Source organism: Patiria miniata, unplaced genomic scaffold (assembly GCF_015706575.1).
Source record: "Patiria miniata isolate m_02_andy unplaced genomic scaffold, ASM1570657v1 HiC_scaffold_23, whole genome shotgun sequence".
NCBI classification, from domain to species: Eukaryota; Metazoa; Echinodermata; class Asteroidea; order Valvatida; family Asterinidae; genus Patiria; species Patiria miniata.
In genome coordinates, this window is record NW_024037062.1 from 9,028,062 (window position 1) to 9,047,153 (window position 19,092).

Sequence of the window (19,092 nt, forward strand, 5' to 3'; positions counted from 1 at the left end):
CTGCTGGAACAGGTGTTAAGAACTGAAACAGGTGTTAAGGACTTACACCAAGGGCTGAGGGCTCTGGCCCCCGTCCACGGCCTCCATAGATATACTGTACTCCTCCCCCTCTAAGATGGTTCCGTTCTCCTCAAGAATGATGTGGACGGAGCTGTTGGTGGCCTGGGCTTGGCCAAATTTGGTCCTCCCGTCGTTGCTGATGTACTTGATGACAAACTCCACCGGTTCGTGTGGCGGTGAGTCCATATCTGTTGTCGATAGCTACAAGATAAAAAAACAAAGTACAGTTTATTTATTGCCCCTTAAAGTAGTCCGAGTATCACAATTGTCCAACGAAACTATCTCCGTAACAAACATCTGATATATCTCAGCAATGCAAATTTTATGTGACCTCGAGTGTCAGCCAATCAGAGTCGACTTTAGAAATTGTGACGTCATTGAGATCAGAAATGTGGACAAAGCTGTCGATTGGTCAATTTGGCTGCCATGTGTTTTGTAATACAACAACAGGTTACGATCAGAAATGCGGTCAGAAATTTGGACTAAGCTGTTGATTGGTCCATTTGGCTGCCATGTGTTTTGTAATACAACAACAGGTTACCGAAGACTCGATAGAAGCGCCTGCTGAATGGTCAGAATCTCGAGGTCAAGACGCAGTCTTGTTTTGCATAATTAATCTCCGAATCTGCTCGCATATCATAGACCCTTGCTGTGCAAGGGGATATTCCATAGACTTCCTTTTCCTGTATTTTTTTCGGGTTTCACTTAAAAAAATTCACGTTTCTTTATTTGCCGTTTGTTTATTAATACAAAAGTTCTTTATTTTGAATGAGATATCAAAAAACTATTTGCTCTATAAATTTTAAATGGTTTGAGGCCAGACTATTATTCAGGCAAACCTTTTCGCCCCAAATAAACACTTCTCTTCTTAGTCATGTTAGTTGGTTTCAGATGCCAACAAAATAGAAAAAAGGGTGGTTTTCTTATTTGTTGTATTAAAACAAACAATTGAAAATTTGCCCCCCCCCAAAAAAAAGATCCAAACTTTTGAAAAGTTTTGAAAAGCATGTCAAGACTTTTTGCAGCATAATGTATGGCTTTCCTTTTATACTGATTTCTTTTTGTTTTGTTCCTATATATTTGTTATCAAATTAATAATGTCAATAACTTACTGTCATGATAATAGTGCCCGCCTCCGCGTCCTCTTCCACTGTTGCGCTGTACCGGTTGTCACCGCTGCTGTACCGATTGGGAACAAACTCGGGAGCGTTGTCGTTCACGTCTAGGACCGTGATGGAAATGACCGCATCCTGACTTTGCAGCATGTCGAAGGTGTCATTTTCTACTGCGAGAGCCTGTGAGCAACAACAAATGAACAGTGATTTTTTTATTTCTAAATTCTGGTTATCAGCAAATCACAAGTCCGTTCACAAGAAGCAGGGGTACAGGGGCGGATCATGCCAGGAATTTTTGCGGGGGGGGGGGGTCATCAGCCCAAAAATTCTGAAATGTAGACAGCTTTTTTTCTCCACTAACTTGGCCTCCGTAAAATCAAAAAGTGGGGGGGAGGGATCTCGGACCATACTTTCAATGGAGGCGCGCTGTTCACATCCGACGATTATTAACACTACATTACAGAATAGTGTACAAATACCCCTTATCCGGTTCGTTAGTAAAAAGGTCATACACGCACGCGCATCGCTGATTACTCGCACCCATTGGATAAACCCTTACGTTGCGTTAGCTTCCGGTTCCAATGGTTCCAATGCTACTTAATGGTCAGTGGGCGTGGTTTAAACTGAACTGACGTCACACTAACGAACCGGATAACCAAGCTGGCTGTCCATATTTTGTGCATAGGCGGACATTATTACCAGCATTATTTTTGGGGGGGTGTCAGAGAGTGGGGGGGGGGGTTCACATTATTTTTTATGAATTTCTATAAAAACCTTGATTTTTCTACAGGGGGCAAAGCACATTTCCCCCCCCCCCACCCCCCAAAAAATCCCTGTACTTTTCCAGCATATTCTCAATTTGTTATTTTTCGAGGGTTGGCAGGAACATTTGCCACCCCCTACCCATTAAATTCACAGCAATATGACTTTGTGCCTCTTTTTCTTTGTTTTTTTTTGGTCCTTTTTTCCCAACCCATTAAATTAACAGCAGTATGACTTTGTGCCTCTTTTTCTTTGTTTTTTTGGTTCTTTTTTCCCTCTTTTTTTTGGGGGGGGGGGGACTGTCAGGGATTTGTGATGGACTTGTGAGGACTTGCCAGAGCTTGTGATTTATTTTGGTGGTAGTGTCTGCTGAGTACCAGTCACGTGCAACACACGCAGCATGACATTTTGGCTGGTAACCTGTCTTTTCTAAGCAAACAGTTTCTGTTCTCAGCAACTTTCAGTTGGTGTTTGTACACTCACCCTGATGGTGTAATTGTTCACCACTTCCCGATTCAGCTGGTTGCTACTGACGACGATGTACGCAAACGAGCCGTCCGGCCCGGCCTCCAGGATAAAATGTGCCGTGGCGTCGGACAAGAAATAGCTCAGCATGAGGGGACGACCCTAGAAGAGGCAAAACAGGATTAAGCAAGAAAGTTTATAAAGGGTTACAAACGTAAACTTTTTTCAGCCCCCGTTTCACGAAACAGTGCATAAAGGGCCTGTCACATTATATGCGATCTCATTGGAGACCTTACGGCGACCAAAAATATTTCATAAATTTAACAATCGCAGCGAGGACGCAAGAAAATGACAATTTTCTGTCTCAAAGAAGCTCAAGCTACGCTCATACTGTGCTCTTCCCGCGCTTACGATGCGCTCAACTTGCTCTCTATGCGCCCCTGTCAAGCTCAATTACTCGATCACTGCGCTCACACTACGCTCTGCTCGCTGTTGATACGTCCTAGTAGCTCGCGTCGCGCTCTCTATTCGACCAAAATACGCTCATGTGACGTCACTTGCGCTGTATAAATACCACGACAAAACGGTCAATACACAGTCCAGTTTCAAAATTATACTACAAGTTCATCGCAGTCGAGTTACTTTCTCATGGAGACTACATCGACTGCCTTGCGCCTATAGGCTGCCTCAATGCCACTTCAATGTCGCACGATTCACGCTCGCACAGCGCCCGAGATGCGTCATTACCGCGTCCTGGCCAGGGAGCAGAGGTGTTGCGATTGTTTTGAGCATGTTCAAAGACCTTGGCGCTCATCGGAGACCATTAAGACCCTCTGGCGCCCACCTGGCGACCTATAGTTGTCGCTGCGATGTAGCTATTTTTCAAGGACGCAGTGAGAGCGCATATAAGATCGCAGACAGTGTGACAGGGCCTTAACTTACGCTAGGGCTGTGCATCAGAGCCTGGTACCCCAGTTCCCGACTACTGATGTCAGGAACCGGTTCCAGATTATGGGATCGGGTACCCGTAACCAACTTTACAAATTACTTAGTAACTTCTCAGACAATGAAAGAGAAAGATTTTGAATGTCATTTGTGGTTAATTTTTCAAAATGAAAACCAGTCTACATGGAATAACAAGACAGATTCACATTCATGACGTTTGCGAATATGCAATTTACACCGCCAAGCTATAGGTTTTGATGAGGTAGTATTATCACGTGGACCTTTATAAACAATCTGACAGTAACTTCCGAGATATAAATTTTGGGGTTGGCTTTCTTTAATGGGTACCCGTTTGTTTTTTTCAATTGGATATCCGATCCCCGTTCTACACGTAAATGCACACCCCTAACTTACGCCATGCTTAAAATTTACGCAACAAATTTGATGCACAGCTGCACAATAAACTTACGAGCAATTTCACGAATCTTGACGTAGCTGAGCAGCGTTTTCAATAATTTAAACATCTTGGACAAGGATTACGCTGCCTAAAATAAATGCGTACGTCATAATTTGTTACAAAAGTCGCAGTGTTACGCACTTTGAAGCTTTCACGAAATAAGCGGGGCATATACACCGCCACTGTGCAGCTGCACAATAAACTTACGATCAATTTCACGAAACTTGGGATAGCTTCATTAAATTAAAATTTCTCGGACAAGGATAAAACTTATGCCACGTAAAACGGCTGCGTAAGTTTGCTGTAAGTTGCAGTGTTGCGCACTGCGAAACTTTCATGACACAAGTGGGGCGTACACCGTTTCAGCGTACTTCACGCTAAAAAGCGCCCTCTCTAGTTTGCGCACGGAAGCCATCGTCACAGTGAATAAGGAATTTTGATAAAGTTCACCTTTCAGCGTACTTCACGCAAAAAAGCGCCCTCTCTCGTTTGCGCATGGAACCCATCATCACATTCAATAGGAATTTTTATGAAAGTTGAATGAAATTCCCTCACCGGTTCCACGTCCATATCCGTTGCGTGCAGCTTGAGGGGAACCATGGAGTCCTTGGACATGCTGACTTGCGTGCCGACCCGCGAGTTCTCGTAGACGTAACCCTGGTAGGAATCCTGGGTGAAGACTGGGCGGTGCTCGTTGACTTCTTGGACGGTGACCTTCGCCGAGGTGATGGCGTGCAGACCGCCCTCGGACGCGCTCTCAGTGGCCTGTGAGATGAAACAATGAAACACGAACAAAAAGCTGAATATCATTTTGCCCAAATATTTTTCAATAGACATTTCTTTAATAATAATAACAATAGTAATTGGTATATATAAAAGCGCCTTGGCGAAAGAATTCAAAGCGCTGTAAACAACTTTCTAAACAGTCCCAGCCAGTCAATCCTCCTTTATGTTGGCTGGGAATTCTTAACTGTTGAAAGCAGTCAACTGATTGATTTTGACTGAAAGGACTATTGGCACAGAATTCCAAGATGGATAAAAAAAAAAAAGCCTCGTCGTTCTTACCATAACTCCAAGGGTGAACTCTTTAAAATCAGCCCTGTTGACAGGCTGCAGTAGGTACACCTCCCCAGTGTCTGGGTCCATACGGAAGTAGTTGATATACTCTGGAGGAAACCCTGCAATCACGAACACACAGATTATTATTATTATTATTACTATTAATCATTTCTGGCAATGAAACCAAGGATTCCTCAAAATCGCCCTAGGCACTGTAGCTCGCAAGCCTGAAGAAACCCGTGGAGAGAAGACAATGAGAAGAAATTACAATTTTAGAGGTGGGAGGAAAAGCCCAGAAGAATATTCTGGGAAAAACCCACGGAATCAGGTAGGGACTGAAAACCCAATCCACATAATTGGCCCAGGCGGGATTCGAACCCGGGTCACAGCGGTGGAAGGCGAGGAAAGTACCGCTACGCCAACCTGACTCCCCGAGTCAGGTCAATGTTGGATGATTTACAGTCTTTGCTAGCAAACAGAGTATCAAAATGTAGCTAACAACATATAGGATTGTGACATTCTTAAGTAAATACGTCGTATAAATTAAAATAATAAAAATAATAATATTGTGCTTATATGACGCTTTAAACCACAGATCTCAAAGAGCTTGACCATTTTTACCATACCAAAATTTAAGGAGGAAATCCCTGCGTGACAATGTTACACTGCCCGAAACAAATGGCAGGGAATACCAATCGCATAGTACATATGCATGTATGTCAGAGGTGGCAGCAAGTCATTTTTTGCGAGTCCAAGTCAAGTCACAAGTCATTGTTTGCAAGTCCAAGTCAAGTCACAAGTCATTAGGTCCAGTCACAAGTCAAGTCACAAGTCATTTGGTCTAAAAACAAGTCAAGTCACAAGTATCTTTGTCCAAGAACACGTCAAGTTGCACATTATTTTGTCCAGCTGTAATAAGCTAAAATAACCTGGCGTCAACTTACGAGTTATTTTGAACATGCCTCCTTAATTCCCCTTTTTCAATGTGTTGCTATTAAAATTCTTGTAGTTTATCAAATATCTGTCGGATATTAGCCCTTTGTATACTTTAATAAATTTACTTTACATTGTAGAAATAAATGTTGAGATGATATGAAAAACAGACTTCACTCACTCGATTACATGTAGTATACTAACACTTTATTATTCAATTTTCATGTATACTAAACGCCTACCAATGGGTTAGGCTATCCGGTATTTTACATGCAATTGACAAAGGCCTGCTTTCTTTTCGTGAAAGGTTCCTTTCAAAGTTTGTTCAACCATTACATTAAGCAAGAGACTTGGTCACTGAAAACTGTGTAGTTTGTTGTGACAGTCTTATTAAACACTTTTGAAACTAGTGGGACCTATTCATTTTACTGGATTTAGCGTCTGACTTGGGTTGGTAACAAGTCATTTTTTGCAACCCCAAGTCCAGTCACAAGTCATTGTTTGCAAGTCCAAGTCAAGTCACAAGTCAAAGCTGGTATTTACAAGTCAAGTCACAAGTCACAAAAATAGCGACTTGAGTCCGACTCAAGTCCAAGTCACATGACTCGAGTCAGCAACTCTGGTGTATGTGTTCTACAAACCCCCGAGGACCGACACACAAAAGGGAGAACAACAGATCCTTTCAGTCCTCCGGCGTTGGGTGTTTCGTTCAAAACGGTAGGTCTGTGTGCTTAGTCTATGGGAGAGTGTTATATTACAGGGACAAAGGGAAACACAAAGCATTGTCCTCGAGAGTATAGTAAAACAAGAGTGTATGGGAGCACGCATGCTATTTGAATTACACGCCCTTTGTTCGGGCACTAATCTTTAAATCTGCAACTTTTCAAACTGCATCATTTTTCATAAACCGTTGTCAATCTTGGATGATTTACAGTCTTTGGTAGCAAACGGGGTATCAAAATGTAGCTAACAAAATTCCCCACAGGTCTGCATAAATGACGTCAGCATAAGACGATCAGATTCAAAATTATGACCCCTCCAATGAGCGTGGACTTTCTTATTTTGCAGTGTTTATAGGACTCAAGTAGATTACTCAATGGTCGTGTGGTCTAGCGGTGGAGCACAGGATTCGTGATCGAGAGGTTGTGGGTTCGAGCCCCGCCGTGGCCATGCATGTTGTGCCCTTGAGTAAGGCGCTTTACCTCAATTACTCCTCTCAACCCAGGTGTTAAATGGGTACTGGCATTGTTCAATGCTGGGAAGGTAACAGACTTGCTGTGGAGGAGGTGTGGCGATCCCCCACAGCAGCATTTCATGGACTCGAGTCTGGCCCAATCGCTAACGAAAGAGAGATGGGCACTCCATTCCTGTGAATACAGGTTCGTCCCCTTTACCTTTTAGATTACTCAACAAGGAGAAATATAAGGATGGAAGGGGGTAGTTAGAACTTTGCACGTGTCAAACACCCAATGCTTACCTGCAGATAAACTGTAGTGTATCGGTCCATCTGTAGACACGTCTAGGTCTGCATCAATGGCGCTGATTGGACCAGGCTCAAAGACTAAGGGACCGGTCACATTCTACAAGAGAAAAAAAACACAATCAGGGTTTAGTTTTAGCCTCATAAAAGACAGTGGTAGTGGTTACGGTGTTCGACCCATAGGCCATGGTACATGGCTTGAAAACCTACTTGTGTCCTTGGGCAAGACAGTTTACAACAATCGCCTCTCTCCACCCAGGAGTACAGAGAAAAAAAAAAACGCATTCATTCCTTTTTAGTTTTATGACATGTTTGTAGGCTGTCGTGAGCCAATGTAGCCCATCAGGCCGGCGTTTATCTCTGGCTTCTTTGGCATGAAAGGACTGAGAATATTTACACTCCCCCTGGATGGGATGCTAGTCCATCGCAGGTTGCTCCCCAGCTAATGCCGGTACCCATTTATACTCCTGGGTGGAGAGAGGCAAGTGGGGATAAAGTGGCTTGCCCAAGGACACAACATATGGCCAGCAGCTGGATTCGAACCCCTGACCCTGATCATGAGTCGCGAACCCTAACCACTAGGCCACACTCCCACTTTAAGAAAGTGACTGCTCGATAAATTGTTGCAAGTCTTGAGTACTTGGTTGGTTCTTCTCCTAAGGACTTCAACAAGGGAGTATAACTAGGAGGCCAGGAACACCGGGGCAAACCCCTTCTCTTAGCGATAAGTGTTACTGGGTTCTTTTACGTGCGTTAGGCCTTATACAACACACGGGACCTCCGGCTTAACATCCCATCCGAAGGACGAAGGGCACAAGTGTCCGGGCCCGGGCTCGAACCCACGCCACTGTTGCCTCTGAAACACCAGAGCATGAGTCCGATGATCTCTTAACCGCTAGGCCATGACACTCCACATAAAGAGTATGGTAATGCATGGGCATGAGACATATGTGAGATCACTCACTGTTTTTTCTAGGATGGTTGTGGAGTAGGTGACCGGCTCGCAGTTTCCTCCGGTGAAGTTACAGGGCAGGAACTGTGGTGGGAGGTCCTCTCCATCGATGACATTAATCCGCAGGATCGTAGTGTTGGATAGGGGCTGCTCTCCGTTATCCTGACATGAAAAAGGTGTGGGAAAATATTCCTTAAAGCAGGGTTCGACCTAAAGGGTGCATGCCGGTAAATAGGCCAAAAATCCGTCCGCCGAGCTCATGAATAAAAGTTAATATACCCTCAAAATATTCTATATTAGAGAGTTTTGAGAGCCATGAAATTGGGGAATTGAAGAGATATGGTAATGAACCTCTGGCCCGGACTTGGGGCTTCCAATTCTGAGCATTTTGGATGATATTGGGCTCGAAAGTGGCGCTATTTTTCCGTGTTGTGGAGGGATCGTTTTTCAAGATAGCTACTTTTCCGCTCTGGGGAAAAGAGGGGTGGTCTTCCTTGGGTGAGAATATCTCGCAAAGTCAATGGTCAAACCCACCAAAAAATGAAAAGAAAATGAAAGATGACACATTGATCATCATTTTTCTGTGCAGCTTGAATACCTGTGAGAGTTCTGAGTATTTTAAAAAGAATTTTGAAGTATGCGCATTTAGCACTAGTGTCTATGGGAATTTTTATATTTGGTTGCACCCTGTACTCTTTTTTGTTCACTAGCCAGCCGGGCTACTGAAACAGACTCTTAACTAGCCTGCGGGAAGTTTCAGTAGCCTGCATGTTTGTCTTTTATGGAGTTTCTCATAAACAACAATGTTCAATCATGTAAACAATGTTCACACATGTAAACGTGCATCCTGAGGCAATCTCGTCAGTGTTTTTAATAAACAGATCTAATAATTTAACCCTAAACAGTTAATAAAATTAGACACAAATTGATACAGGTTTGCTTTCTCAATTTAATGATTTATTTCTTCCTGTCCTTTCATCTTTGCCGTAGCCAAATAATTTTTGACTCGCCAGCCGGGCTATTCAAGGAATAGTTTGACTAGCCTGCCGCTGTTTTGACTAGCATTTGGCTAGCGGGCTACCACCAAAGTCAAACCAGCCTTAAATTTAAAAAATGCACCCGTAAAACTAATACTCTGAATATATATATTCGCTTGTGTACATATCCACTTGTATCGCTCTACAAAATCATTTGTATCTTGTTTATTCCGCCATTGCGGAAGAAACTAACAATCAATTTCACAAAACTTGGCATCGTTGCGCAACGTTTAAAATATTTCACTCATCTTGTACGTGGATGATAATAACAGGGTTTCACTGCGGCCGTTTCGTGTATGGTTGCTGATTGGACACAAAACAGTCGTTGAATCAATGTGTAAACTTTCATGAAATGGGCTGCCGGGAACTGCTAGAGTTTAAGAGCGTAAGAAATCTGCAAACCTTGAAATTACAGTTCTCCCTCCCCACTTTAAAAGAATCATTTGGGGTTTTTTTTTGGGGGGGGGAGGGGTTTAAACTTACCCTGGCACTAATGAGAACATCCCACGTCCGTTTGGTCTCGTAGTCAAGAGGCTGTAAGAGCCAGACTTCACCTCGTCCGCCGTTTTTTATCGTGAAATAACTACTCGCATCCTGGATAAGAAACCACGCATAATAAGTTATTCTTGAATATTTTGGAAACAATTACCCATTCCTATTTGTCAAGAGTCCGTCACGTGGGTAGTTTGAACAGGTTGATAAAACACCGACTGGTTTTAAACAATTTTATCCGGCGCCGCAGCATTCTACGCCACATCGCTCACCAAACTCCATATAAGGAGACCTTTAGTACTACTCGCGCGAGGCACATGCCATAAATATAGCTAGCGGGGTGCTTCACAAAACGAGAAGTAAACTTGTTGGACAAAACTGTTGGAAATTAACAACGTTTAATTTGTTTTGATTTTCTGACCGAAAGGTGTTTATGATTGGGAATAAATATGTGCTTGGCCGGTATTAAACAAGTACATTTAAAACCGGCAACGGGCCTGGTCCCTGATAAAGGCCCGAGCTGAAGGCAAGGGCCAGCTAAACATTTCATAAATGCCATCACACTGTATAGTTACAATGCACATTGTACACAATGCAATACATTGTAATACAATGTATTACATTGTAATACAATGTAATACATTGTATACAATTGTAATACATTGTATCAATTTTGAGTCTTACCGGATCAGCTGGGTTGTATTCCACACTGTATATGACCTGACCGTTACTGTTCAAACCATCCATGTCCACAGCACTGATGCCGTTGAAGATGATCGAGTCCACTAGCGTTAGCTGTAAAAACAATGCAGTGTCAATAAGGGCAAGTCAACAATTTATTGACTCACTGGCCGACTGTCACTTGTGAGTCGGGCAGTTCTATCATATAGGAGTACCGCGTAAGCCAATAAATGGGCATGATGTTTGAAGTCATGCACTGTTGTACATTGTAGGTGGGTTCGAACACTGACGGGGAACAACACAGGGCAAGACACTTTACTACAATTGCTTCTCTCCACCCAGGAGTATAAATGGGTACCTGTGAAGGAAGAGACCAAATTGCGCTGATGTCAAGCTGCTGCTGAAAAACTGGTCTCATGGCCTCATGCACTGGGATAGTAACTGTGAAACGCTTTTTGTTCTTGGGCAAGACACTTTACAACAATTGCGTCTCTCCATCCAGGAGTATAAATGGGTACCTGTGAGGGTATATTATATTAATAATTGTGAAGCGCTTCAAGACCCTTAGTATAAAGCGCTATATAAGCACCACATTGAACTACTGAATACTATGTGTGGGCGACAGATCTCGCTTATTATTGCTATATATATATATATGAGTGTGACACGCCTTATTGGGGCGACAAATTGGTGCCTTTTGTTGAAACGACCCTCAAGAGAAGGAATTTTATTGTCCCAAATGGTCTAGATGGATTCCTCGTGGTCCAAAACATAAGTATACCAAAATCCGTGGAGGCAGGATATTAAGGTAAACTTTAGGTGCCATTTTACATGTTGTAGGCTCGTGCACAAGACTATGGGAAAGTAGCCATATTATAGCATTCGGTGGAATTATTATTATTATTATTATTATTATAATAAAATGGGCCGCAAATGTTGTGACGCATACCTCTGACAGGTTGGTTTGGTAGGGTAGACCCACAAACATTGGCCAGTTGTCGTTGATGTTTAATATATTGATGCTGATCCGGTAATCGCTATGAAACTGGAAAACAAAAAATTAATAAAAAGTCCTCAAGAAGGTTCAGGATCTACAGGTATACATACGGGTCTCTCCATGAAGTTGGGATGTGCTTGTGAGATTTAAACACATTTTGAGATTGGCTATATGGGGTCATCAGTGTAACTAAATTGTTACTGATTTTCAAAGTTGATTAAAGAAATTGACTGGAGCGGGGTTTGAACCTGCGACCTCCGGATTGCCGTTCCGGTGCTCTACCAACTGAGCTATCCAGCCCTATGTTGGTGGTGTCCCAACTTGTTGTTGTTAATTTTGATTGTGATTGACTGTGATCGTATACATGTCGGATGAGGTGTATACATGCAAAGGTTTTGCGGTATTCGGAACGGATGACGGATAAACACACAGCGAGCGAGGCCAGAAATATCTGTCTGTGACCCGCTCGCAGCGAGCGAGGCCGGAAATATCAGGGTGTGCTACCCACAGATAATGGCCTAAACCTGTGTGGCATCGAGGTTCGTGAAATACATGTACAATCCCGCGTCTGGGTCAGGTCAATATCAAAATAATCCTGGCGCGAACTGGTTAAGAAAGTTTCAGCACTATGATTTGGATCATTTTCAGCATGAAAATTTAAAGGAAAAAAAAACAATGTATTTTTAGGATGCTTCTGGGGTGATTGTCAATGTTCAGTTACTGTTCGATTGGTGCTTTGCGATAAGGATTAGTGCCTACGTACCGGAAATGGCAAATTTAAGGCGTTGCATGTAAGTTCAAGGTTCAGCCTCGTTGGTTGATTTTCCATCTACAAAAAAAAAAAGGGAAAAGGAAAGCGTTATTCACAAATGAAGGAACAGAATCATGGGCAAGGTGCTAATTTTATTTTTAAAAAAATTATACTTCCCATATTCAGGTGCGGTTCTAGAACCAATATTTTGGGGGGCTAGCAGGGTGGATCCAGAATTTTTTCAGGGAGGCGTGCTGAAATGTAGACCAGTTTTTTTCCCCAGACACTTAGGCCTCCGAAAATCAATAGGTGGGGGGAGGAGGGAGGGGGGAGGGGGAGGGGGAGGGGAGGGGGGGGGGAGGGGGAGGGGGAGGGGGGGAGGGGGAGGGGCTCATGCCATATTTTTAATGGGGAGCGCCAATAAATCCTAAAATCATTCACACTGTATTAACTAAAAATGCACCCTTGTCACGACTATTTCTTCTTTAGGGGGAGACCGTTCGCATGTACATCACAATCCTTCTCTTTGCTAATGCCATTTTTTTTTTATGGAATTTATTTTGGGGGGCTAGACAAAATTTTTGGGGGGCTAAAAAAAACCTTCAAACCCATTGAAGCGTTGTAGCCGACAGCAGTACTACATTAACAACAGGCTTAGTTTACGGAACGGTGCAAAACTATTTTTTTAAAATTTATACTCTCCATATTTCTGTTGGTACAGTTGTCAGAAAAGCTTTGGGAAAATCACAAACCATTTTGAAGAATCACTACCCCCAAGGCCCTGGTTATTCAACACAATATTGTTTACAGTTTAGCGCGCTGACCGGCCATCCTAAACCGACACTCGCCCACTGAAGCGTTGCAGCCGACAGCAGTACTGCATTAACAACAGGCTTAGTTTACGGAACGGTGCGAAACTATTACAAATTGTGACAATGACGAACAAAAGCCATATTTTCAATGGGGAGCGCCAATAAAATCCTAAAATCATTCACACTATATTAACTACAAATGCACCCTTGTCACGACTATTTCTTTAGGGGGAGACCGTTCGCATGAACATCACAATCCTTCTTTTTGCTCATGCAATTTTTTGTTTACGGAATTTATTTTTGGGGGGCTAAAGCCCCTTCCCCTAGCCCCCCGTAGAACCGCGTCTGCCCATATTTCTGATGGTACAGTTGTCAGAAAAGCTTTGGAAAATCACAAACCATTTTGAAGAATCACTACCCCAAGGCCCTGGTTATTCAACACAATATTGTTTACAGTTTAGCGCGCGGACCGGCCATCCTAAACCGGACCGGCCATCCTAAACCGACACTCGCCCACTGAAGCATTGCAGCCGACAGCAGTACTACATTAACAACAGGCTTAGTTTACGGAACGGTGCGGAACTATTACAAATTTTTTACAATGACGAACAAAAGCCGAGCTTGATGTGACTAGACCTCCCTGTATCGACCCTGGGACAAACCTCACATCCAAATATGTATCAGTCAAGGTTAGGTACAGATACGGTGATAGTTGTCTGCTACCGAATGCATTAACTTCTGCTGCCAAAGGTATTAAAAATCGAGCTTTCTGACAAAAGAAGTGACGTTTTTCCTGGGGAAATACTGCACTGGTCTTGTAAACAACCATTGTTACGGACCTGTCAGTTTTATCTGATGCGTGCAAACAAGATGAAGTGTTACTGCGCGCGTCTGTTAAAGTTAACAAATGTTCGTTTGCATGACTGATCATGATTAACGTTCAGGAAAAATAATAAAATGAAAAAGAGAGAAAGTTACCAAGCAGGATAAATTTTAATGGGCGCTTCAACAAAAAGTTTTTATTAAAATGTTTGTTCACATGACTGACCATGAGTTATGTTCAGGAATAAAAATAAATTGAGAAAGAGAGAAAGTTAACAAGCAGGGTAAGTTTTAATGGGCACTTCTGCAAAAGTTAGTAAATGTTCGTTCGCATGACTGACCATGAGTTACGTTCAGGAATAAAAATAAATTGAAGAAGAGAGAAAGTTAACAAACAGGATAAGTTTCAATGGGCGCCTTTGCAAAAGTAAGTAAATGTTCGTTTGCATGACTGACCATGAGTTATGTTAAGGAATAAGAATAAATTGAAAAAGCATGACAGTTTACAAGCAGGATAAGTTTTGGGGAAAGCTTGGCTTCTTGTTTTGAAAAGTTATGTGGAAATATTGACACGAAAAAAAGTTAAAGAGATGAGCCTGCTTAAAAAGACAATGAATGTTTAAGTATTTGCGTGAGAGAATGTCACCACAAAATGAGCCGAACTTTGCAAATCGTTATTTTGAAAAAACAGTGAGACAAAGTTATAGAAAAAAACTTAAAGAGTTGGTGATTTTTTTTTTTTCCAGGTGAATCTCACCCTCTAAAACTGCCCGTATCTTTCCCTAAATGATTTGGTTCCATCAAACATAGATAAACACTATTCTTCAAGATAATACATTTTCTTTTGCTGTAATTTTCAGAAATTGATGGATTTTGGGGGTTAGTATTTTAAAGCCAATGTTTTTTTATGACCAGTGCTTTATTATCAGAAGTAATAAGATGGAATTTTGCGTCGGGGTGATATAAATCAAATGAGGTTTTGCCCTTCACCGACGTTTTTTAAACACTGTATACTCAGTGTGTTTATAATAGTTTATGCGGTACCCGCTGCTATGTACATCAGATTCGAACCCGCCAACCGATCCCGTTAGCTCGGTGGTCGAGTGGTATAAGACATCTGCACTAGAAAGCAGGAGATTGTGGGTTCGAGTCCCACCCGAGTGATTTTTTCCAACTTTCACTCGGGAGGTAACACACTGAGTATACAGTGTTTAAAAAACGTCGGTGAAGGGCAAAACCTAATTTGATTTATCAGAAGTAACTTTTTCGTCGATGACGGTTCAATTTGCTCATCCCTTTGACGGTTGTATAATGCTTACTACAAACGACGCTCATCCTTTTGACGGTTGTATAATGCTTACTGCAAAACACACCGGCGACCCCTAACATCGATCGCTGCATGCAAATTTTATCCGACGCGCTTTGCGTACAACTTAGTTGCAGCTGGCACGTGTGAACTTGATCGGCGAGTTTAGAATATTTGAATATTCGGTCAAACGCAGTTTCGAAGAATCGAATACTAAATTATTCAAAAATGGACAGGCATAAAGTCAATTTTCTGGGGCAAGGCAAGACTTATGCAAATCTAATTCACAAGTGGCGGGGAGTCTGTCAGTCTGTACAAAGACGACTATAGACCATTATCATATTGCGGCCATCTTGATTTTTTCCCCCTTCATATCAACGTAACCAAAGCGAGGCTGGAAGGAAAAATAGTCTGGTTCTTTTTTGCACAAAAATCATTATCATTCAGTACTGTTATTGGATACAGGGAACATGACTGCAATGGTGGCAGCATGATCAAGGTCTTACGCTGGCCCTCTGGGACCAGCACATTTTCTTCATACTCACATCTGGATCTACCGGCTGCGCTAATAAAAGAGTTTTCTCGGAGACGTTGAGGAACACAAACTGCGACTGCTCACTTTGCGTGATGGTGAGACTGATGGTTCTATTCTCGCCCGCCGGTTGTCCTTTCAAGGGCAAGACGCCTATTCTATCCCCTGAAATGGTCGAGAAATAACGGAGACAAAATCTTCAAGGTATCAACACCATTTGCAAGAAATACAGGGTTGTTAGTTTCGCGCAGATCTGGATCGCGATCAGTGATCCGACACATCAACTGCAGATCACGTTTGAACGGATCCTGCTCATTGGATTCGCAAAATCAAAGATGGCGACGTGCGCAGCGGACGGAGAGAAAAAGTGTATTTGTTAGTATATTTGAAACATCAAATGCGCTTTTGTGACAATTTATCTTCACAATTCTTTTAGAATGTATTATCATGATTAAAAGTTGTACTGATTTACTTTTTCTTGAAATTATAGATAGCTTATCATAGAAATAGCCCTTCTGCCTACAGAATCTGAAGCAGACGACATTCGTTGGCGCCTAAAGGATTGGACGCGAGAGAGTAGTTGATCTCAATCAGGATCTGGATTGAAACAAACAGGCCTGTCTTTTGCCGAATTCAAAGAACAAGGCAACAAACTAACCTGTTGGAATTTCAACTCAGTAGATATACTTTTTTCAAGAAAAATTGTGAGAATGCATCTTCATTTTTTTTTCTGGATGCAAAGCAAGGTTTCCGTTGAAAGCCCTCCCTTCCAAAATGTTCATTAATACATTTTGACTTGCGCCCTCTTGTGGTATGATCCCAGTTTGTTACTCGGGAAAATAATTCTCATTCACGGATATGTAACCGATTGGAAAATAAACTAAATTCGGTCAAGTGGGGCAGTATTTGATGAAAAAAAAGCCATCTTTTCTTGCGATGCGATGGTTTGATTCTAGCCATCGTGAGGAAGTGATGGTAATTCTTCTTTCCTTGAAATTGACAATATACTAGGTGTAACGATTTTACAGGATGCTTGATCCTGTTATTTACTTACAATCGAGTAGGCTAATTTAAATTTTGGCAGTTTGGTTTTGAATGTTTGCTTATGTTGTCAATCAACTTTAAAGACAAAGAAATTGCCACTTATTTTATGCATATACAACGTGTCTCAAAAACATACTCAGTCAAACAAACTTTTTTTCTGAGGAGGCTAAATCGTTTGTTTTTTTTAGGTAAAAAATTTACCATGAGATGATTGAGTGTTTCTTTACCCGTGACAGGTGTTTTGTTCTGTGTGATTTTGACCTTTTGTTTAAAAGTTTACGGCAAAGCTTGTAAAGACTGTCAAAATTTGCTTGAGCAATTTTTCAGATTAGCTGGCATCTAGTGTAAGGCGTTCACACACTTTCTTGGTATGTGAATGCCTTTCATTAGATACCAGATAATCTGAAAAGTGGCCCAACTTGGAATTCGAGTCATTTCATTTAATGAGCTGTATCTCTGGACTGGGGTGTCCAAATGAGATGGGATAAAGACCATTGTGTAGAGTATTTACTACAACTTCAAATTCTATAGATAAGTTTTGCAAAAAGAGAGTGCTCAAATTTTTACTATTTAGGCCCCCCAAAAAAGTCTCCGGTTTCTGGTATGGAGCTTGCCCAAAAAGTGGTGCGGCGACGTGGCTTTTTTTTTTTTTTTACCTGATTTTTTTACTTCAAATGTCGGCTGATGACTGCAAATGGTGCCCGACTAAACTTAGTGCAAATATATGGGAGTCCAGAGAGGCCACATAAAGCTTATTCTCGACCATAACCCAATCTAAAAACACGTTAAAATTGTGCAGCAGCAGGATTCCAGTCAAACCAGTGAGTTTGGCGGTTTTGAGAAATCATCTTTCATTGAAAAAAAAAAACTTTTTCATTTTGCCAACGCGCATGGCTACGGCGACGCGCGCGCGCATACCAGAAACTGGAGACTTTTTGTTTTTGGCCTTATGGATTGACTCAGCTACATTTTTATTGGCACACATTGTAGTGACGAATTTTGGGAGATTTAGAAAAGATTTAGGGACAGCAAATGAAATTCTTACATGGTAGCGCATCCTCCCGGATGCTGAATGAGATGATGTTTGAAGTTGTGTTGTCGTTTCTGAGGCAGTCCAGATCTTTAAGGAAGTAAACAACGAAATCACAACGTTAATAAAAAAAAATTAAAACAAGGTTTTTAAAAAGTTGCTAACAATTGCATATAAAGCCTCATTTCACTCTTTCAAAGAATGTTTGACTGGAATGAAGACCAGCACTCCAATGGCATGTTTTTTGGGGACCATAATTTTGTACCCCAAAAAATTTCTTCTCGCGGTAATTACATGAAAACTGCAAATTCTCAAGGTGTACTTGTGTGAGAATTTTGGTCATTTTATTAATTTTAGGTTTAAATTGTGACATTTTCCTGTCCCTGTTACCTTGGTACTTTGTAATTTGCCATTCAAGTATCATTAAGAATGACTTCAAACGATTCTTTATTTGTTGGGTAGGTAGGCTATTCATAATCACTCTTGGAGGACGACTGCATTAAGGAGTGCATCAGAATTATAAAAAACATACATGTAGATGTCAGATATAACAGGGACAGGAAAAAAAGTGGACCCAAAATTATAGAATGACCATGTATGTTCTACTTTTTTTCAAAATTTGGCTCGGCAACATTGGAATTGAAAGCGAGATCCAAAATATTGTGTTCTGTTTCTTGAAATATACAACATTCACAGAGCTAAAACTTCCTCAGGTTAGTTGTTAAGCACCCGTCTTTTAGATTTGGAGCACTTTTGATGCTTCAAACACAAAAAAATGCACAAAATGACAAACGATCTGATCTACCTTTAAATGTAATGCAAGTCACCGTGGAATTGCCACGGTGGACCCTTTGGCCTAAAAAAAAAAGTGTTATGTTGGCGTAACCCGACCGACCCTAAAAATGCGGCCGACCCTGGATATTTTTTTTTTTTTTGAAGGGAAGAAATATAATTAAAATCTATAGAAATGAATTTTAAATACGTTTTGAAACCATTTCTGACCGTTTCTCCTCAATTGTATGACGATAGCGCGCGTGGAACTTTGGAGTGCACAATGTTTTGCACCTTCCTCTCCATGACACAACGAACATGCAGAAGATCGCGCAGGCCTAGCCTAGTGCGCGTGCGGAGATCGATGCACCATGCATGCATGATAGATGCACATGTACGTGTACAGTACATGTATAGCCTCGTCCTAGACTGTTGCACGGCGCGAACTGCTACATACACTATTGAAAATACTTCGCTATTTATTCCATGTTAAAAAAAATAGTTCATTATAATATAAATTATTTTAATTAATTTTTCACTATTTAACACGATAACAATTGATATATATTTATTCTAAAAATGGTAAACT

The 19,092-nt window shown here is 41.6% G+C and overlaps 1 protein-coding gene and 1 non-coding gene across 11 annotated transcripts in view; both read right to left on the reverse strand.

Moving 5' to 3' along the window:
• The window catches only part of LOC119731169 (protocadherin-15-like), a 93,785-nt gene that overhangs the window by 38,983 nt on the left and 35,710 nt on the right, over window positions 1-19,092 (reverse strand). For all 10 annotated transcript variants that reach the window (XM_038204228.1, XM_038204227.1, XM_038204226.1 and 7 more), the window contains 13 exons: window positions 17,748-17,822; window positions 15,672-15,823; window positions 12,199-12,264; window positions 11,388-11,483; window positions 10,442-10,552; window positions 9,749-9,859; window positions 8,241-8,390; window positions 7,274-7,376; window positions 4,870-4,982; window positions 4,360-4,569; window positions 2,421-2,564; window positions 1,173-1,355; window positions 47-261 (listed from right to left, as the gene is read on the reverse strand). In XM_038204228.1, the coding sequence (XP_038060156.1) occupies window positions 47-261; window positions 1,173-1,355; window positions 2,421-2,564; window positions 4,360-4,569; window positions 4,870-4,982; window positions 7,274-7,376; window positions 8,241-8,390; window positions 9,749-9,859; window positions 10,442-10,552; window positions 11,388-11,483; window positions 12,199-12,264; window positions 15,672-15,823; window positions 17,748-17,822 (1,729 nt within the window). The remainder of the gene's footprint in view (window positions 1-46; window positions 262-1,172; window positions 1,356-2,420; window positions 2,565-4,359; window positions 4,570-4,869; window positions 4,983-7,273; window positions 7,377-8,240; window positions 8,391-9,748; window positions 9,860-10,441; window positions 10,553-11,387; window positions 11,484-12,198; window positions 12,265-15,671; window positions 15,824-17,747; window positions 17,823-19,092) is intronic.
• On the reverse strand, window positions 11,663-11,735 carry Trnaa-ggc. Its single transcript has one exon. It is a non-coding gene; the product is annotated as a tRNA-Ala (tRNA).